A 22,944-nucleotide genomic window follows, 5' to 3' on the forward strand; every position below is an offset into this window, starting at 1 on the left:
AATCACCTGGGAAACCTTAACACTTCCAAACCCCAGGCCCCAGCACAGACCAACTAAATCACAGTCCCTGGGGGAGAAGCACGGGCATCAGCAGCTTCTGAGGCTCCCCGGGTGATTCCAATGTCCAAACAAAAGTTTGGGGACAGTTTTCAACCCTCACTGGACATTGGAACTACCCAGAGTACTTTTAAAAATCTCGATGTCCAGGTAGTATCCCAAACCAATTAAATCGAAACCTCTGGGAAGGATGGGACTCCAGCATTTTTTAAACACTTCCCATTTGATTCCAGTGTACAGCATGGGTTGAGGAAAAACTGTTCTTACTTCTAATGCAGAAGGCACTCCTGACAGTCCCTCAATCTAAGAATCTGGAAGACTTGGAAAGAATGTAAAAAGGGAAATGAGGGGTGCCTGGGTGGCTCAGTCGGTTAAGCATTGAACTCTTGATTTTGGCTCAGCAGGATCTCAGGATTCATGAGTTCGAGCCCCACATCAGGCTCTGCACTGACAGTGCAGAGCCTGCTTGGGACACACACACACACACACACACACACACAATCTATGTGGAAATAAGCAACTGCAACTAAATACTGAGAGATCAAACTAACGCGATACAGGCTAAAATCAGAACAATATAAATGTGGCAGGTGAGATCTTCTTTGATCACTCTCTCACTGCAATTCTGAGAATGTACTTCACATTTCACATCAGTATTTTTAAATGAATAGTTTTTTACGTGACTGAAATCGAAGATCTTAACTCAAGTGAATCAAGGTTTTAAATAAAACCTGATCCTTGGGGCGCCTGGGTGGCTTGGTCGGTTAAGCGTCCGACTTCGGCTCGGGTTCGTGATCTCACAGTCCGTGAGTTCGAGCCCCACGTTGGGCTCTGTGCTGGCAGCTCGGAGCCTGGAGCCTGTTTCGGATTCTGTGTCTCCCTCTCTCTCTCTGCCCCTCCCCTGTTCATGCTCAGTCTCTCTCTGTCTCAAAAATAAATAAACATTAAAGAAATAAATTAATTAATTAAAAAAAAAAAAAAAAAAAAACCTGATCCTTGACTCAACTCCACGTTGCCAAAACAACTCCGCATTAAGCATACAATTTCCTTTTCATAAAAAATATCATTAATTTTAATCCTCTCATGAGCAGAAGAGTAGAAGGGCAGCTTTAACCTGAACTGCAAAACTAACCTGAAACTCAGAATAACTGAGCACTGGCTAGGCCCTAACTGCTGGATGTCACGTGAAGCAGGTCTAAATTCTGGTTCTACCAGTAAGCTGCTTTGTGTCCTTGGTCAAGCCACTCAACCTCTTTATTCCCATTCCCTGATCTACACGTGGGGATTTTGCGCGCGCACACACACACACACACACACACACACACAGAGCTTTTGTAAGAATTCACTGAAATACCTAGTGCAGTACCAGGCCCAGCACAGAAGCATTCAAAAAAATGTTAGCTGCAAATATTTTTATTACAATAATGATTATTTATTTTTTGAATTGCAACAGAAATTCAATCTTTCAGGTATCTTAATTAAAATGGTAATTCCACTCAATTCAACATATATTTATTGATCACCTACTATGTGCCAAATAGTGTTCGAGGCAAGTTTTCTATAGTAAATTGTTTTATAAATAATTTCTCTATTTAGAGAAAACCCTCTGCCTTTGTGAAGCTTATATTCTTGGGAGAGACACAGAATAAACATTAAACATAATAAATCTGTGAATTCTATACCACTGTGGTCCAAGAAAAGGTTCTGAGATGATGGAAACGTTCTGTCTATTCAATCCAATACAGCAGCCACCAGCCACATGTCTCTTGAGCATTTAAAATGTGGTGTGGTGTCACTGATGAACTAAATTTTCTATTTTATTTAATTTTCACTAATTAAAATGTAAAGGGCCACATGTGGCTAAGGGCTACCACATAGGACATGCGTATCTTTAGTACATTAGAAGGTGATAAGCATATGGAAAAGAAAAGGTACAGCCGGGTAAAGAAAACTGGGGATCCAAAGAGGTAGCCCGTCTCGTACAAAGGGCGGTGAGAAGAAGCTCACTGAAAAGGTGAGATCTGACTTGAAGGAGATGAGGGAGGGGGCCCAGAGAAGAAAAAGGGAAAGGGCACTCCAGGCAGCAGACAGCAGAGCAAAGGCCCCATGGTGGGAGCATGCTGACATGTCCAGGGAATCTGAGAAACATGGGTAGTCACTGCAGGGTTTTGAGAAAAGTGGCATAACCTCAATCTCCCTCTAAACAGAACCCCCTGGGTGCTATGCTGAGAACAAAGGGGCAAAGAGACAGGCTCATCTGGCCAGAGGCTATTGTATAAGATGGTGGCTTCCAAGGCTGCGGTGACAGTGGAGGCTGCGGGAAGAGATCTTGAAGATCTAATCAACAGGACTTTCTAATGGATTGGATGCAGGATATGAGACAAAGAGAGGTGTCAATGATTTCTACAAAGCTTTTGGCCAGAGTGACAGAGCGCCACCAAAGGAGACAAACAAAAAGCCTTGGGGGTAACAGGTATTGCAGGGAGGGAATAACCTGTGTTCAATTTCAGACTGGTAAGGTTTGAAATTTATGTTACATGTGTGAATGAGTGTCCAACATTCAAGTTTGGATTTTGGACGAACTGGGTAGAAACAAACATTTTGGTAAACATATGGTATTTCCATTCCTGGCCTGAACACGACTGCCAGGGCAGTGAGTGTAGACAGAGAAGAGAACTGAGTGCTAGGACACTTGCGTATCTAGAGAAAGCAAGAGGGGTCGGCAGAGGACACGACCAAGGAGCAGCTGGGGAAGGAGGAAGATGTAAAAGCAAAGGAGCCGGCTGTCATCTTCTCTGAGAGCCTGAACTAAAAACATCAACTTGCCCATTTGCACAATGACAACAACAGAAACTAAGACAGAAAAAAAGCCCTGTGGATAAATCTTCTAAGAGTAATGATTCCGGGATTTAAAACTTATCCTAGTTTTCTCAAAAGTAAGGTATTGAGAAGAAGACATGAAATCGTGGTTCTCTCCTTCATAAAAGCACATTTCTATTTCGTGCTCACTGCCAGAGGCTATTACAGTGATCTTTCCTGAAACAAGGCCCTTAGGGACACAATTTCCCGCCTGCCTTCACTGTCCTCAAGGAAATAGGTCAGAAAAGAAGATATCCTCTAAATTTCTAATGGAAAGAAGCTTTGGAGCAGGAAAATAGTCCAGGGAACAGCAGATGCTACATTTCAGTAACACATCTATACAGATACTTCCCACGGGGTCTCCTTCCCCCCACCCCACACACACACATACACACTATTCTCTTGTTTCCCTTAACCTTAGCCCCTTCACTACTACAATGTGCTTTGTCGTTCTGATTCCCCACCCCCACCCCCGTTAGCAAGTTTCTGACATTTCTCTTACCCTGAACAGCTTCCTGATCCCGGACCATCACTACAGCCATCAGATTAACTACAAAGCATACCTTCTCTCACGCAAAGATGCCAAAGCAGAAACTTAAGATGCCAGAAGTGTTATCCTCATGTCATAGCAATAAAACCAAGTAACACAAAAATAAACATGATACATTGCTCAGCACAGAGTATTTATGCCTATTTTAAAGTGTGGGTCGGGGGCGCCTGGGTGGCGCAGTCGGTTAAGCGTCCAACTTCAGCCAGGTCACGATCTCGCGGTCCGTGAGTTCGAGCCCCGCGTCAGGCTCTGGGCTGATGGCTCGGAGCCCGGAGCCTGTTTCTGATTCTGTGTCTCCCTCTCTCTCTGCCCCTCCCCCGTTCATGCTCTGTCTCTCTCTGTCCCAAAAATAAATAAAAAACGTTGAAAAAAAAAAAAAAGTAAAAAAAAAAAATAAATAAAGTGTGGGTCAATCAGAAAACATTCTCTTCTTTCTTCTCGTAACAATATAGCTCCTGGCCAAGATCTTCCTAAGAAACCCCCCCAACCCCGCCCCGCTTGGAGGTCATAGATAACTTTGCTGTTGTCACTTCCACTGCGAGGTTTCTGATAAACAACCTTGCGAAAACAATTAGCAGGTGATGCTGTTCCTCACCGCCCCCACGTTTCTTCTGGATGTGTACTTTAACATACCTCATTTGTGAAAACCATCAGTTGGAGACCCTTTATTTCTTTGGCATTACTTCAGTTTTAAACTACAGATGAAAAATATCTGGGAACAAATAATGTCTTTTCCATCTTTCCACCTTCAGGACTGAGGACGTTCCTGACAAAGAGTGTGCACTCACCCAACTGCTGAACTGTTGGGAAACTGAGCTAAGAAAACCTCCACCCCACTCTCTGGGAACTATTTCTCCTGCCACGGTAGTACTTAGAGGGGGACAGGCAGCATTCTGAAAAGATGCTGAGCTGCACTGAAATTCTGACCCACTTGTAATCAATATAAACTTAATTTTGCATGTGTATAAAGGGAAAGCTAATGAAGGTCGTGAAAAGAAAGATATTTTAATGATTCAATTAAAAAACTGAAAAGACAATGATTGCCCTCGGAACTGAGAACAGAAGCACAAAAGGGAAGCATTTAAAAACTCAGAATATCTTCAAAATCTGTTCAAGGCTGGCCACTCAGCTAAAGCTTGACACCCCGAGGGAATAAGCAACCACACAGCAAGTCTCATCCTCCACAAAAATAAAATCATAAAATGACTGAACCAGACCCATGGGAGAAGGCAGGTATTCACCATGGGCTAGAAAAGCACACTAAAAAACAAAGGATTCCAAGCCAGAATAAGGGAAATGATTAATGAGTTAAGAGTAAACCTTATCTAAATACAGGATGCAGTCAGGATATGCAGGATATAACCAAGAATGGCTTTAATTCTTTGAAAATTGTCTTTAAATGTTCCTAAAGCATTTCTGTTTAAGCCTGAAATGTGTATTCCCACAGATACAGCATTATTAAAATGAAGATTAAGTTACCATTCAAACTCCCCAAACACCAAGTTAATCTGCAGTACACTTAAAACTACAGTACTAATAAATCTATTTCAATGTTACCTAATTAAATACAAAATTTTTTCCTATAGTAAAATGTAACCCAAATTCCAACTAAGGAAACCGCTAATACCCTAATTCCTTTGGTTTCTTATTTTGTTTTGCTCTTTTCAAGCCACAAGGGGGCACAGGGTAATAGCACCGGCGCTCCAACAGGGAAACTCTAATCTGGGTTTGGAAGAAAAGAAAGGGGAACTTTCCTGAAGGGCCTCGGAAAGTGAGTAATTACATCACGCGGGGTAAGCCATCTCTCCAGACCAATCCCTACTGAGGAGTGCAGATTTGGGGAAGAGAGAAAACAGACTCCACCAGGGGCTAAGATGAAATCTAGAGTTACGTATCTGCATCTGTAGAGTCCAAACTCAGGGCCCACGTCACGACTGCACCCGGGTACGGGGTTCAGAAGCGGTAGTGTGACTTGTATGAACCTCACCATCCTTTCTCTGAGGCTCACTATTCAGAAAGGAAGGGGACCGGTTTTATTTACACCCTCTCCCCTAGGGATGAATGAAAACTAGAACACAGAGATTTCACTCACTGCAGGAGGAATTCGGCTTCATAAAAAAAGAAAACTTTAGACTATAACCACTGAGTGAAGTTATAAATTAAAATCTCACTGCCTGATGAATGTCTACAATAAAATAAACAACTGCGAATTTGAATGGTTTAGATTACTTGCTGCTGAGAGCCAAGAAAAGAGAAAACATACCCAATATTCTGAAACACTAAAATTCCATTATTTTGCCCAAGTTATGTGATTTTTTTAAAAGAATACAATTAACATGTTTGTCGAGGGCTACAGACCACCAGCCGTTTTCTAGAAGAGCTCTGGATTCTCACAAAGTATGTATCTGATCCTTTAACGTTTAGGGCTTCCCCCCCCCCCCTTTTATAATACTATAGTATCAGAGCCAGGTGTGCGATAATTATTGTAGCAATAAGGGCCACCTGAGTGGCTCAGTCGGTTCGATGAACGACTCTTGCTTTCGGCTCAGGTCATGATCTGACGGTTCACGAGTTTGAGCTCCACATCGGGCTCTGCACTGACAGTGCTGAGCCTGCTTAGGATTCTCTCCCTCTCTCTCTCTCAGCCCCTACCCTGTGCATGCTCTCTCTCAAAAATAAAAATAAACTTCAAAAAAAATTTTTTTCATTATTATAGCAATAAGATTTTCAGAGAAGCCAATGTCTTAGTTAAGCTTGGAATGAAATAAAAAGCATCAACAAAGAGTTACCACAATCCTAAAACTGGTGATGAAGAGAGCTCTTGCTCTTTGTGACAACATAAAATTTAACAAATGAGACCTCCTTTATGCTCATGTGTCAGCCTTTCTACACCCACCCCACCTTCAAATATAAATCCATTTTCTACTGCTACTACTACTTTAAAGAAAAACTGCTTTGGCGCCCTGAACAGTGTCAGCGTACAAACATCAACCAGCTCCAATCTGAAAACCTTTGTAGAAAATTTATTTTTGATTATGTGAATAGCTGTTCTGCTGTCGTGGTAACATAGGTACCATCCCTTCCCCCGTAGGCACTGCAACCCCTATTCAGGACTCACTGGTCCACAGATACGGTCTATTCTCTCTCTGCAATCCATTCTCTATCTTCCCCTACAAGATAATATACATTTTTTAAAACTCTTGTTTCTTACCCCCATGGGAACGTGAAGACAAGCCATTTGAGATGCCTACTGATTACAGGATATGCAGGTAAGTACAAGGTAACTGATCAGATACACCGGCCTACACAGGACGAGCCCTTCTGACCAGCAAGGCAGACAATAAAGAACATGTGCTCTCTGAGTTCACCTAACATGTTATTAACATGAATAAAGTCAGCCTTATGATTTATTCATTACTTATTTCCATTTAAAGTGAATTTGCAAAAATGTTCCTGTCAGAAAAATTACTATCAAAACTCAAATTGTCATCCTGCATCAAGGACATCTCAGAATGAAAGAATGAATGCCTCGTCCTTAGGGCTGCTTCCTCCCCACACAAACTGCCTGGGACACAGCTCACTCAGGGAGATTGCCAGATGTCTGGGAAACACGTCCTCACGGTCATCGTCCCATTACTGAAAGGTACAATTGGCTCTTTAGGCACTAAAATAAAACTTACTAGAATCGAAAGATAAATTACTGGCATGTGTCAGCTTCTGATGTTATGATCTGTGATGATTAATTTTATCTGTCAACTTGGCTGAACCACAGTGCCCAGATATTTGGTCAAATATTATTCTGGATGTTTCTGTGAAGCTGTCTTTTGGATGAGATTAACATTGAAATCAGTGGACTTTGTATAAGAGCAGATTGCCCTCTAGAAGGTGGATGATCCTCATCCAGTCAGTTGAAGGCTTTAATAGAACAGAAACTGACTCTGCCCAAGCAAGAAAGGATTCTGCCAGCAGACTGCCTTTGAATTTGAACCGCAATTTTCCCCGAGTCTCCAGCCTGCTGGTTTACCCCAAACCTACACAATCAGGTGAGCCTGTTCCCCAAATCAATCTCTCATTCTCAATCGCTGCACACGCAACCATACACACACACACACACACACACACATACACACACACACACACACACACACACGATCCTGGTGACTGTTTCTCTGGAGAACTCTGACTAATACATGATCCAAAAGAAAACAAGACTTCACCTTGAAATTGCTTAAGAAGGCATATGGTTTGTTTGGAGATCAATAATCAATATTCATTAAATCAACGACTGTTATTGGTCCAATACCAGATGTGAAGACTTAGTTCTTCACCAGCTTCATTTAATTTTCCTAAACACTGATAAAAAACATTGCTTTATCCAAACAAGGGAAAGTAATTTGTTAAAAAAAATAAATAAAAAGTGCTTGAGACAAAAGCCAAGATGCAAATTTAAGTATTTATGAGCATCTTTGCAGATGTACAAAAATAAGTCAGTACATACACCGACACCCGCAAACACACATGGGTCCACTCTGCATAGAAAAGTCATAAAAAATAAAATAAAGGCATAATCATTGACTGTTTATCCTTAATAAATTACTATTGATCTTAATCATGATTTGCATTACTTTTCTCAATTTCTCATACGAAAATAAGAACAGTAATAAGCACTGAGGTATAATAAGCAATACATTTGGTCTTTGGCCCTGGTTCCTGGCAGAAAGCTCCTAAAACCCTTGGGATTTCCTGACGGAAAGTAGCGGCTCTTGTCTTTCATCAGGAGCCCCTTTGAGCACACCCGAGTTTACACTGATGAGGTGACTTAGGGCCCTTAAATAGCCTCAGGACAGGGCTGGTCACCGGAGAGCCCAAGTGATTAGAGGGCTGGAATTTTCAACCACACCACAGACCTCTTGGGAGGGGAAAGGGGGCAGGGTATGAAGCTCTAGAAAAACTCGTGAACAACAAGAGCTGATGAGCTTCCAGGTTAGTGAGTGCATCCAAGTGCCAGGGCGATGATGCGCTCCAGTTCTACTCGGACAGAAGCTCCAGTGCTTAGGAGGTTTGCGGACTTTGCCTTACGTCACCTCTTCCTCTAGCTGTCCGTCTGAATCCTCTAAAATACCCTTTACAATAAACTGGTAAATGGAAGTGAATGTTTCTGAGTTCTGTGAGCCACCCCAATAAATTAATCAAATCCAAAGAACAGGGAGTGGGAACCTCCAATTTACTGCCAGTCAGAAGCACAGGTAACAACCAGGACTTGAGATTGGGGTCTGATGTGGGGCAGTCTTACAGGACCGAACCCTGACCCTGTAGGGCCTGATGCGACCTCCAGACAGTGTTAGAACCAAATTAAATTTATAGGACACCCAGTCAGTGTCTACTGAGAACTGAAGAATTGCTTGGTGTGCTAAAAAAGAAAACAGCACTTATTAGAAGTACTGTAATATAATCTCAAGGAGCAGTGACCTGACACAACAAGTTTCTTCACGTAAAAGAAAAGAATCACCTGATCTTCAAAATGCTTATTACTGGGGTTTAGAAAGACTCCCACACATGAAGCTAGCACCACAAGAGGGTCTTTATCAACACCTTGGTTAAAATTCATTTTTTATTGCTGCACAGCAAAGGACAGGACAGGACAGGGGGACTTGTAAGTGGTAGGTGGAGACAAGCACATAGATTTAACAGGGAACCTAACAAATTTCAGTTCAGTATATGCAGCTATCACCTCACCAAGCCAACACTTTGCGAGTCCACCACCTCTATCACAGCACTGGGCCTCGAGAAGCGGTCCCCAGCTCGACAGCACTGACACCACCTGGAAAGCTGCAGAAACGCACATGCCTGGGCCCCACCTCACATCTACTGAACAATCTCTGGAAAAGGAAACCAGGAGTTTGTGTTTTAACAAGACTTCTAGACGATTCCGATTTACACTAAAGCCTGAGAACCAGAAACCTCCAGTAAAATCATATACCTTTAAGTATGAAACAGAACTGAAGCAGGAAATTCAGAAACTGGGGGGCAGAATTTTTACATCACTATGGATCAGGTGGAGGGGATTTTTATTAATAGTATCCCTCCTTTTTTATAAGGCATTTATATAACTAATACTATATCACTGATATTATTTAAGATTTTTCCAATGATCTCAACTTTTCAATCCATTCTGAGGCTGCTTTGTGCTTACTGAGACAGAACAATATCAAAAGTGTTCAGGGTGGGTGATAATACACTCCCAGGCAAAACTTACAGGCCTCGTGCATCATATTTGCAATTGCTAAGCTCTGAATTACGTTTTTTTAGTTCTTCCATCATATGGGATGTAAGAGTTGTCAGTAAAAACGAAAAAAGCCAAAATGTATACAGTATTTCTATAAAGTTTTCACTTCCCCGTATGAAAATTTGCCAGTGGGGTCAAAGTCCTGTGAAAGAGGCAATTCGGCTGCCAATTTAATTCGCACTAATTAGCATTCCTTTGTAAAAGGTAGATAGGGGCGCCTGGGTGGCGCAGTCGGTTAAGCATCCGACTTCAGCCAGGTCACGATCTCGCGGTCCGTGAGTTCGAGCCCCGCGTCAGGCTCTGGGCTGACGGCTCGGAGCCTGGAGCCTGTTTCCGATTCTGTGTCTCCCTCTCTCTCTGCCCCTCCCCCGTTCATGCTCTGTCTCTCTCTGTCCCAAAAATAAATAAATAAATTAAAAAAAAAAAAAAAGGTAGATAAATACCTTTAAACTGCTTAATCATGCTCTGATGGTTTTCAATGGCTTCCTTTAAGATCATTTCAGGCTGGTCCATCTTCCACCGCCATTCAGTGCCCACTGGGTTGGTGTGGTGCCTGAGAACGAGAGGCAAAAGTTCTAAAGGACTCTCTGTAATAACACCTCAGTCATCTACTATGCCATAGTCCATAAAATCACAAAATTAGAGTTGGTTTCCCCCTAGGAGCTCAGCTATTTATAGCAGTGTTTTCCAGCTTATTCTAAGTCATGACATCTAGCAGAGAGGGTGAGATGGCAGAGAAGTGCCTAGCTAAGACTGAGGATTTAACCAGAACAATACGAAATGTGCAACCTTTTCTCCCAGCCACCCACCACCAGGTTAACAGGCATCCATTAACGACCGATAGAATATTGCTGGAAGAGTTGCACAATCACAGTGACTGACCCTCCCTGAGAGGCAGCACAGTGGAAACACCTACAGCTTAGGATGGATCAGACATTAAGAAAAAAACCTGTCGGGGCGCCTGGGTGGCTCAGTCGGTTGAACGTCCAACTGCAGCTCAGGTCGTGATCTCATGGTTCGTGGGTTCAAGCCCCACATCGGGCTCTGCACTGACAGCACGGAGCCTGCTTTAGATTCTGTCTCCCTCTCTCTGCCCCTCCCCCACAGGTCTTCCCTCTCTCTCCCTCTTCTCAAAAATAAACATTAAAAAATATAAAGGAAAAAAACCTGTCAAACCAGCCCCCATGCTACACACAAGGATCGCCTTGAGGAATTTTAAACCTGTGGGACACTGAAGGGAAGCACAGAAACAGTGAATCTCAACTCAAGCCCAACTCCTGACTAGATTAACCGAAACTCCAAAAAGTAAAGGCCTAGCAGAAAGGAAAGGTGTACTGATTTTCAAACACACAAAAAAATTCACCTCATCTCTTAAGTACTACATAAGAAGTCCAACTTTAAACAAAAACAAAACAGAAAAAAAAAAAGAATACAAAAAACAAGAAAACAACACATTCCCCATAGACAAAGCAATTGGCTGAACCAAACTCTTGACCCAAGTGGTGAAACTATTTGACAGGGAATTTTAAAAAACTATAATTAATATGTTAAAAGCCCTAATAGAAAAGGTGGGCGATATGCAAGATCAGATGGGTAAATTCAGCAGAGAGATGGAAATTATAACACAACCACCAAAGAGAAATGCTAAATATGAAAAACAGGCCTTCGACCAGTTCAGCAGTAACGTGTAACAGCTGAGGAGAGAGTAAAAAAAACTTGGAGACCAATGCAAATAAGCCGCCTAAAACACAAAGTTTTCTTTTTTAAGTGGAAAAAAAAAAAAAAAAAAAAAAGGGACACAGCATCTGAGAGCTGTGGGACAACACAAATACCTCCAAAGTACACATACTTGGAATCCCGGAAGGAAAACAGAGATAACAAAGCAGAAGAAATAGAAGAATGACCACTAACAATTTTTCACAGGTAGTGAAAAACAACCACAGATCCAAGCAGCTCTCAGAACAACCAGGATGTATTTATTTTATTTATTTATTTTGAGAGAGAGAGAGAGAGAGAGAGAGAGAGAGAGAGAACGCATGCATGAGCAGGGGAGGGGCAGAGAGAGAGAGGGAGAGGGAGAATCCCAAACAGGCTCTGCCCTATCGTTGCAGAGCCCTCTCGCAGACCTCAAACTCATGAACCCAGAGATCATGACCTGGACCGAACCAAGGGTGGGATGCTTAACCAATTGAGCCACCCAGGCATCCCCAGGATATTTAAAAAAAAAAAAAAAAAAAAAAAAAGACAGCCGAAAAAGACACATAACCTAAGAACAAAAGATTAAAAATTACATCTGACAACTCATCAGAAAACAAAAGCCAGCTGAAATTATGACACCTGAGAAGCATGTTAAAAAAAAGGAAACAAAACTCATCGACCAGAATTCTAAACTCAGAGTATCTTTCAGAAATGGAAAATAAAGGCTTTTGCACACAAAATCTGAGAGACTTCCTTGTCAGAAAACCTCCATCACAAGGTATGTTAAAGGGAATTGTTTACACTAAAGAAACATATACTAGATAGAAACCTGAAACTATACAAAGAAATAATGAGCACTGGAAAGGAGGGGAAAGGGGAAAATCATATTTACCTTTTTTACCTTTCACTGCTCTAAAAATAACTGACAGTGTAAGTAAAAAAGAGTAGCAATGTACTATGCGTTTACGACTTATGCAAAACTTACTATGCCAACAATAGCAAAGGGTAGTAAAGAGGAATAGGGAATATACTGTTGTAAAATCCTTACACTACATATGAAGGGGTATATTACTTGATGGTAGACTCTGATTAATTAAAGATGTACATTGTAACCCTTAGGGAAATCTCTAAAATATTTTTAAAATACATAAATAATAAGCCAAGATTAAACATAAAATCATTTGGGGCGCCTGGGTGGCTCAGTCAGTTAAGCGTCCAACTTCAGCTCAGGTCATGATCTCACAGTCTGTGGGTTCGAGCCCCGCATCGGGCTCTGTGCTGACAGCTCAGAGCCTGGAGCCTGCTTCCGATTCTGTGTCTCCCTCTCTCTCTGCCCCTCCCCTACTCATGCTCTGTCTCTCTCTGTCGCAAAAATAAATAAAAACATTAAAAAAAATTTTTTTTAACATAAAATCACTTAAAATGCTCAATTAACATGACAGCAGGTAGAAAAATAAAAAACAGAATAGATAACAGCAAGATGTAGATTTTAATCAAACCATACCAATAGTCACTTTCAATATAAATGGTTTAAAGCATCAGTGAAGAGAGATTATCAGATGAGTCTATATGAGGCCACTGCACTGATGGTGTGCACCCTGCTTAGGATTCTCTCTCTCCCTCTGCCCCTCCCCTGCTTGCTTTCTCTCTCTCTCTCTAAATAAACATTTTTTTAAAAAAAGGAAAAGAAAAATTATATGAAGCCAGAATTACTCTAATACAACAACAACAAAAAAACAGATTAAGACATTACAAGGAAACTACAGACCAATACCTTCCATGAACAGAGACAGAGAAACCTAAAAAAACAAAACAAACAAACAAAAACCCTGAGCAAATCAAACTCAGCAACACATAAAAAGGATAATGTGTCACAACCAAGTACCGTTTATCCCAGAAACACAGACTGGTTCAATATGCAAAAATCAATCACTTTAGTTCACCAATTTCCTTTTTTTTTTTTTTTAAGTAGGCTTCATGTCCAGCATGGAGCCCAACACAAGGCTTGAACTCACAACCCTGAGATCAAGACCTGAGCTGAGATCAAGAGTCAGACACATGGGGCACCCGGGTGGCTCAGGAGGTTAAACGTCCGTCCGACTCTTGCTTTCGGCTCAGGTCATGATCTCGCGGTTTCACGAATTCAAGCCCCATGTCAGGCTCCGTGCTGACAGTGGGGAGCTTGCTTGGGGTTCTCTCTCTCTCTCCCTCTCTCTCTGACCCTCCCACACTCGTGCTGTCTCTCTCTCTCTCTCTCTCTCAAAATAAATGCATAAATTAAAAAAAAACAAAAACAGTTGAACACTTAACCAACTGAGTCACCCAGGCACCCCTCTGATTCACCATTTTAACAGAGTGAAGAAAAAATGATTATCTGAATAAAATGCAACATCCATTAATGACAAAAACTCTCAGCAAACTAAAAATAAAAAACAGAATCTCTTTAATCTCATGAAGGGGATCCAAAAAAACCCTCATAGCTAACATCAAACTTAACAGTAAAAGAATGAATGCTTTCCTCTTAAGATCTGAAACACTGTAAAAATATCCTTTCTGACCACTCCTATATAACATGTAAATCCTAGTAGTGAAATGAAGCCAGAATAAGGAGTAAACTCTCTCTTCACAAATGACATGTTTGTCTACATAAAACTTCAAAAGAATCTACAAAAAATATACTGGAACTAATGAGAACTAGTAAGAGAGCCTAGCAAGTGCGTAAGATGCATGGTCAATATACAAAAATCAACTGTCTTTATTATATACTAGAATGTGTGGTATTGGCCAAAGAAAGACACATAGATCAAAGGGACAAATGAATCCAGAAATATACCCAACTTATATTATTGTGAACTGATCTTTTTATAAAGGTGCAAAGGCAATTGAAGGGAGAAAGGATAATCCTTTCAATAAATGTTGCTACAACACTTGGATATCCAAAAGCCAAAACAAAAAACAAAACAAACAAACAAACAACAAAAAAAAACAATTTCCATGCATACCTTGAACATCATCAGTAATAAGACAAACTGATAGCATATACCTTCTGGTAGGACTGATATACTGAGAACACATTGCTTCACACAAAAATATACATAATTTCATTCTCATTATGAAAATAAACCAAATACAAATTGAGGAACCTTCTACAAAATACTTGACCAGGATTTTTCAAAAGTGTTAAAGCCATAAAAACAAGGAGAACTAAGAAACGGTCACAGACTGGAAAAGACTAAGGACACATAACAACTAAATGCAATGTGGGATGCTGGACCGGACCCTGGAATAGAAAAAGAACAGTAATGGAAAAACTGGCAAAATCTCAACAGTCTCCAGTTTAATTAATAGTGTTACATATATTTTAATTAGCAAGAAATGTTAATTTCTTGCTTGTGATAACTGTCCCATGTCCCATGTTAAGATATTAACACTACAGGAAGGTAAATGAACGGATACCAGAACTTTCCAAACAACCTTTGCAACCTGCCACATAACAAACAGTTTTCCTTCCTTAAAACACGAAACGTTGGAAACACAGAGAAAGAAGCATCATATTCACATGCTGAAGTATAAATTGATATGATCTGGGTCTAAAATATATAGTAAAAATCCAAAAACATTTTATACAGCAGAGTACTCATTACAACACAACCAGCTATAATAGCAAAAACAAGAACAAAAAACCTATCTTGATGAGCACCGAGTAATGTACAGAATTATTGAATCATATTGTACACGTTCAACTAATATAACACTGTATATTAATTATACTTCAATTTTAAAAAAGAAAAAATTATATTTGCAAAAATTAAACCCATCTTGACCACGATCTCTTGTTTTTCAATGCTGGACTCAGTGTTTTAATATATTGTTTAGGATTTCACACCCATACTAATGAATGAAACTGCACCGCAATATTTGTTTTTAATGCTGTTCTCTGGGTCGCTATCAAGGTTACGCTAGTGTTTTGTTTTGTTTTTTAATTTTCTTTAACATTTATTTTATTTTTTGAGAGACAGAGCACTAGCGGGGGAGGGGCAGAGAGAGAGGAAGACGCCAAATCTGAAGCAGGCTCCAGGCTCTGAGCTGTCAGCACACAGCCTGACAGCAGGGCTCGAACCCATAAACCGTGAGTTCAAGACCTAAGCCAAAGTCAGACACTTAACCGACTGAGCCACCCAGGCACTCCAGTTACACTGGTTTCTTAAAATTAGTCTATGAGTGTTCCCTTTTTCTTTGCTTTCTGGAGAATTTCTTTTCCTTGAGTATTTGCTTAGAACTTACTTATAAAACCATCTAGGTCTGGTTTCTTTTTGATACGGTTTGTAACTACCGATTACATTACTCTACAGTGATTACAGAACTGCTCAGAATGACATTCTTCCTGAATTACTTTTGAAAATCTAAATTTACAAGGAATTTAGAAATTGGGAACCGGCCAGTGATTTCCAGGGACTAGGAATGTGGAGGGCAAGGGAGTAGGGGTAGCAAGAAGGAGCCTTTTGGTGATGGAAAAAGTCTGTATTTTGATTGTGGTGATGGACACACAATTCAAAAATATGATAGAATTGTATAGGAATACATACATACGTACTCCCACCACACAAATGCGTGCATTTAAAACTGATGAAATCTGAATAAACTCTGTAGATTTTTTTAAATAAATAAATAAATTTACAAGGAATTTGATTATTTTTCAAATTTTCAAATATTAATACTTTGCTGTCTACTGTCTTCAATCTTTGCAGCATCAATAATTATTTATCCTCTTTCATTAGTTAATAGTATTTATTCCCTCTCTCCTTTTTTGATCTCACAAATATCATTAAACTTCTACCAATTTCAATTGCATTTGATTGATAACATCCCCACACACCACACTGCCTAATCAAGTCTTTAAGATTTTGTTCTTGAAATTTATTTGCTATTTATCTTCTACCAGAGCAAAAAGAGCACATCAAAAAATTTACGGGAACAGCTCAAGTTCATTTGCCTTAAACCAAACTACAAAGCACATTCAGGCCAAAAAAAACACAAAAAAACAAAAAACCCAAAACACAACAGAGTGACCAGATAACCTAAGAAATAGACAAAGATATTTACAAACTATATATCAGATAAGGGTCAATAACCAAAATATATATGGAATTCCATTAATTCAATAGCAAATAATAATAATAATTCAATTTTAAAGTGGACAGAGGACTTGTAACTCAATTTTTAAATGGGCAGAGGACTTGACATTTCTCCAAAGAAGACATACAAACGACCGACAGGTATATTAAAAAATTCTCAACATTACTAATCATCAGGGAAATGCAAATCAAAATCACAATAAGATATCACCTCATACCCATGACTATGGCCACTATCAGACAAAAAATAAAGTAAAATAAAATAACACATGTTGGCAAGCATATGGAGAAATCAGAACCTTATGCACTATTAGAAAAGCAAAACGGGCTCGTGAGTTCGAGCCCCGCGTCGGGCTCTGTGCTGACAGCCCAGAGCCTGGAGCCTGTTTCAGATTCTGTGTCTCCCTCTTCTCTCTGTCCCAACCCACTTGCATTCTGTCTCTGTCTCTCTCAAAAATAAATAAACATTAAAAAAAATTAAAAAAAAAAAAAAAGAAGAAGAAGAAAAGCAAAATGGTATAGCCACTATGGAAAGCAGTATGGAAGTTATAAAAATAATTAAGAAGAGAACTACCATTTGATAAGAATCCCACTTCTGTGTATTTTTCCAAAAGAATGAAAAACAGAATCTCAAACAGATATACCCACTCCCACGTTTACTGCAGCATTATTAGCCACGATGTGTGAATAAAGAAAATGTGGTATACACATACAATGGAATATCATTCAGCCTTAAAAAAGAAGAAAATGCTGCCATATGTGACAAAGTGGACTAACCTGGGAGACATCATGCTAAAATGAAATAGACTGTCTACAGAAGGACAAATACTGCACGATATCACTTATATAGGGTCTATAAAATAGTCACACACACAGAGGCAGAGAGTAGAATGGTGTTGCCAGGGGCTAAAGGAGGGGGAAATTGGGAATTGCTATTTAACAAATATAAAGCTTCAGTTACATAAGATTATTAAGTTCTAGAGAAACTTTCATTTCGATGAACAATACTGTATTGTACTCTTAAAATTTTGTTAAGAGAGCAGATCTCATGTTAGGTATTCTTACCACAGTAGTAATAAAAATAACAACAACAACAACATTACTTTGGAGCAAAATTAAATTACAATCCTACTAAATATGGGGAATGAGGAAATTTTGTGGAAGAGACACACCTTAATCACTACTTTAAAGACAAAGGCCCTTTGAACATGTTTCTCTCTTGCTTTCCAAACAATGATTTAACAGATTAAAATCTGGTTCTAAATCTATATGCGCTTTGATATGAAAAGATCTCTATAAAGTAGGAACAAAAAAAGCAAGATGCAGAACACTGTAAAGCAGTCTGCCACTTGTGTGTGTGTGTGTGTGTGTGTTTACAAAGACACACACACACACACGCACACACACACACACACACACACAATATGTATTAGCACCTGTGCAGAATATCTCTGAAAACCCAACTGACTGAAAGACAAGGATGAAAAAAGGATTTTCACAGTATAACCTTTTATGCATTTTGAATTTTCACTATATGCAAGGATGACCTTTCAAAATACATTTAAAATATATTTTAAAGACTCGTGTTTACCATTCAAGCAAAACTTTCTTAAAAGCTTTATTCAAATATAATTCACCTACCATAAAATTCCATTTAAAGTGTACAACCCAATGGCATTCAGTATGTATGTTCACAGAGTTGGGCATCCATCACCACAAAGCAATGTTAGAACATTTTTGTCAACCCCCAAAAGAAACCCTGCTCCACTTCGCTATCACTCTTCAATCCACACATCCCCCCCAGGCCCTAAGCAACCACTGATCTACTTTCTGTGTCTACAGGTTCCTCTATCCTGGGGCATTTCATAGAAATAAATGATACGATTATCCCTATGTTTTTTGTGATTGGCTTCTTTCACTTAGTGTTGTTTTCAAGGTTCATCAATTTGTACTATGTATCACTATCTCATTTCTTTTTGTTTCCAAATAATATTCCATTGGTGGATATTTTGTTTACCCATGCATCAGCTGATGAGCATTTCGTTTATTTCCAATCGGGGAATATTATTACCTTTTCATGTGTTATTTGTATATCTCCTTTGAAGAAGTCTGTTCAGATCCTTTGCCCATTTTTGTAATCAGGTTATTTGTTCAAGACAGATACAACTTTTTTTTAAAAAATTTTTTAACGTATTATTTATTTATTTATTCAGAGACAGAGAAAGACAGAGCACAAGCAGGGGAGGGGCAGAGAGAGGGGGAGACATGGAATCCAAACAGGCTCTAGGCTCCGGGCTGTCAGCACGGAGCCTGGCGTGGGGCTCAAACCTATGAACACGAGGATCATGACCTGAGCCAAAGTCGGATGCTCAACTGGCTGAGCCACCCAGGCGCCCCAAGACAGATATAACTCTTAACTTGACATCTCAAAGTAAAAATTTTCACTTCAAAGGCAGAAACGGGAGACAAACAATGGTAAGTCTGGGCTATCTACACACATAACGCTCAACAACTCTTTCTGAAAATGAGCAGAGTAATATTTTATCTATCTAAAGCCATCTGCTACCCATATTATCCAAATGAAGTTAGAGAAACTCATTTAGGAAAACTCACATCTGCACATCATGTTGCAGTTTGAAGCACTTTCATATGCACCATCTCCCTCAAGCAATTAAGCCTCATAGCAACCTTGTCAGGAAGGTATTACTGTTATTTTACAGTTAAGAAAACTGAGGCTCAGAGGCTGTTTTTAAGAACCTGTAAAATGAAACAAAAATAAACAAAATGCTCACATAAGCATTTAAATCAATTTTTGTAGGCCTTTTCTAACATATGTACTAAATTATTTATAACGGAACCAGATGGTGGATTCTAATCTTAAAAGTCAGTGTATTAGTACTTCTTTATCAGAAGCCACAGTACAGGAAACCTCTCCATTTACTTTTATCTTTCTAACATCTCACTAATGAATTTGTTAAGTATATTGTTTGCTTTTTTAAAAACTGGGTAAATGTATTGCCTCAGAAACTAAAGAACTGCATTACTGGCTATAAACAGGTAATACAAGTAAGGGGTATTACCCACGAAATCCTCTTTTGAATCTTGACCTTCAAAAACAACAACGACAGGGGCGCCTGGGTGGCTCAGTCGGTGAAGCGTCCGACTTCAGCTCAGGTCACAATCTCGTGGTCCGTGAGTTTGAGCCCCGTGTCGGGCTCTGGGCTGATGACTCAGAGCCTGGAGCCTGCTTCCGATTCTGTGTCTCCCTCTCTCTCTGCCCCTCCCCTGTTCATGCTCTATCTCTCTCTGTCTCAAAAATAAATAAACGTTAAAAAAAAAAAATTTTTTTAAAAAACGACACACACACACACACACACAACTACTTATGTCAAGAATTTTAGGAAGAGAGAAGAGACTATAAAATGTGTAGCAATGAGAACTAGGACACAAAGCACTTGATTCTCTCCTCTACAAGCTAAGTATTAGGGGATCCAAATATTTCAGTTCACATAATCATATGACTTTTGTTTTGCAAACATTCATCCTATAATATTTTAAGACTTGTAAGCACATACTCTATCACTAAACAGGAGATGTAATGAGGCACCCAGGCGGCTCAGTTGGTTGAGCATCTGACTCTGGGTTTCAGCTCAGGTCATGATCCTAGGATCGTGGGATCAAGCCCCACGTTGAGCTCTGCGCTGAGCATGGAGCCTGCTTAAGATTCTCTCTCCCTCTCCCTCTGCCCCTCTCCCCTTCTTGTGTTCTCTCTCTAAAATAAAGATAGATAGATTAATTAATTAAATTAAATAAAAAGGAGGTGTGACGTATCATTTTATTGCAATGCTACCACATTTTAGCAATCTCCTTGACTGAAATAGGAGCTGCGGATCTAGACTATACACAGGACTTCTCAACCTCAGCACGACTGACATTTTGGACACGGTAATTCTTTGTTGTACAGGTTTGTCCTGTCCTGTGCAATACAGGATGTTTAGGAGCATCTCTGACCTCTGCCCAAAAGACACCAGAAGTACCTCCCTCGATAAGAATGATACAAAATGTTTCTAGACATTGTCAAATGGCCCAGGTTCTGCCCTGCCCCCCCCCCACAAGTGAAAAGCAGCAATTTTGCTCCAGCTGAGAATCACTGATTTAACAAGATGTCCAAAGAGATACATTTCAGTTGTTGTTGTTGTTGTTTTCCACTATATCCCTGGATAACTAGACAAGGGAATACATGTACTTCCTTCAATAGGAGATGATGAGAATTTAATGAGATGATGATATTATGGGTGTATTCTTTCTTAAAAGATATTATTTTTTGTATTAACCTTCAACTGAGAGTGCTCGCTTCGGCAGCACATATAGTAACCTTCAACTGAGATATGTACAGACAGAACAATATGATGGCTGGGATTTGCATCAAAATAGTAAGGATAAATGGATAAATAGTAAGATAAATGGAACGCGACTGGCTTTGTGTTAATAAAATGCACACAAAAAATCTTATTATACTATTTACCTATATTCAAAAAACTCTGTAATCAAAGTTAAAAAAAAAAAAAAAAAGAACTCTGCACAGATCTCAGGAGATAAACAATCTGCTGCTGACTGCACCAAAGTAAGAAAACAACACGTGGCTGACTGCCTGTAAAGAAACGCTGGGAGACAGGGTCCTGGGTGAGTCAAAGCACTGAAAAGCACTCACATACACCAGGGAATAAAAGAAGCCTGAACCACACCGAGGATACAATGCATTCTAGGAAAAGCCCTGAAAAGACACTAAACTTTCACCCTACATCTGATTTTCAGGCTCAGCACATGCAGGCAGTGAAGGCAAAGACAGAGTTGTCAATAAACAGCCTGGCCAAGCTTTGAAGGAATGCCCCAACACAGAATCTATCTGCAAAGACTTGGGGGGGGGGGGGGGGGGGAGGTATTCCTCTTTTTTTCTTTGACTCCTCTTTTTTTCTTTGACTCCATGTGCTCAAGGAAATCTCTGTCAACACATTTCCTGGCCACTAAAACAAAGGCTTCACAGACAATACACAACATAGAATAAAGTCTGTATAAAAATAGTCTAGAAACTCACTAAACAAACAACTAAAACCCAGAGCAAGCAACAAAAACCTGAAGAATGGGAAGAATCTGATTTTCAGAGTTAGCACATCATAATATCCAAAATGTCAGTTGTCAATAAAACATTACAAAGCATACAAAGAAACAAGAAAAGTATGGACCACTCACAGGAGAAATTAACAAAAACTCTCCTTAAAGAAGCACAAACATTACACTTACTAGAAAAAGACTAAGTCACCTGTCTTAAACATGCTCAAAGAGCTAAAGGAAACCATGGTCAAAGAGCTGAAGAAAACCAGGAGAAAGATCTCAACAGATGCTGACAATAAATTAAGAAATACAAATGATAAAAAGAAACCAAAAAGAAGTTCTAGAACTGAAAAGTGTAACAAATAAAAAATTCAGCAGGGGCGCCTGGGTGGCGCAGTCGGTTAAGCGTCCGACTTCAGCCAGGTCACGATCTCGCGGTCCGTGAGTTCGAGCCCCGCGTCAGGCTCTGGGCCGATGGCTCGGAGCCTGGAGCCTGTTTCCGATTCTGTGTCTCCCTCTCTCTCTGCCCCTCCCCCGTTCATGCTCTGTCTCTCTCTGTCCCAAAAATAAATAAAAAACGTTGAAAAAAAATTTAAAAAAAATAAAAAATAAAAAAAATAAATAAAAAAAATAAAAAATTCAGCAGAGGGCTGCGACAGCAGATTGAACAGCCTTTGAGAAGAAAGAATCAGTAAATTTGAAGATATATCAATTATCCAATCTGAGGAACTGGAGAAAAAAAAAAAAGTATGAAGAAAAGTGCACGCAGCCTTACAAGACCTGTGGGACAACCATCAAGAATACCAACATACAAGGCGCCTGGGTGGCTTAGTCAGTTAGGCATCCAACTTCTGCTCAGGTCATGACCTCACTGTTTATGGGTTTGAGCCCGGCATTGGGCTCTGTGCTGACAGCTCAGAGCCTGGAGCCTCCTTTGGATTCTGTGTCTCCCTCTCTCTCTGCCCCTCCCCTGCTTATTCTCTGTCTCTGCCTCTCTCTCTCTGTCTCTCTCTCTCTCTCTCTAATAAATAATAAACATTTAAAAAAACAAAAAACAAAAAACAAGAATACCAACATATGTTTAATGGAAGTCCCAGAAGGAGAGGAAAGGGAAAAAGGGGCAGAAAGAATATGTGAAAAAATAATGTAACAACTTCCCAAATTAAAGACATGAATTTACACATCCAACAAGCTCAATGAACTCAAGCAGAATACATTCAAAAAATCCACACCAAGACACAGCAGTT

General features: G+C 39.9%; 1 protein-coding gene across 2 annotated transcripts in view; it reads right to left on the bottom strand.

The window, feature by feature from the left end:
• Window positions 1–22,944, bottom strand: part of LOC131501172 (S-adenosyl-L-methionine-dependent tRNA 4-demethylwyosine synthase TYW1) — a 216,146-nt gene that overhangs the window by 104,164 nt on the left and 89,038 nt on the right. For both annotated transcript variants that reach the window (XM_058710917.1, XM_058710916.1), the window contains exon 11: window positions 10,196–10,305. In XM_058710917.1, coding sequence (XP_058566900.1) covers window positions 10,196–10,305 — 110 coding nt within the window. The remainder of the gene's footprint in view (window positions 1–10,195; window positions 10,306–22,944) is intronic.

Source organism: Neofelis nebulosa, chromosome 18, assembly GCF_028018385.1.
Source record: "Neofelis nebulosa isolate mNeoNeb1 chromosome 18, mNeoNeb1.pri, whole genome shotgun sequence".
Lineage (NCBI taxonomy): Eukaryota > Metazoa > Chordata > Mammalia > Carnivora > Felidae > Neofelis > Neofelis nebulosa.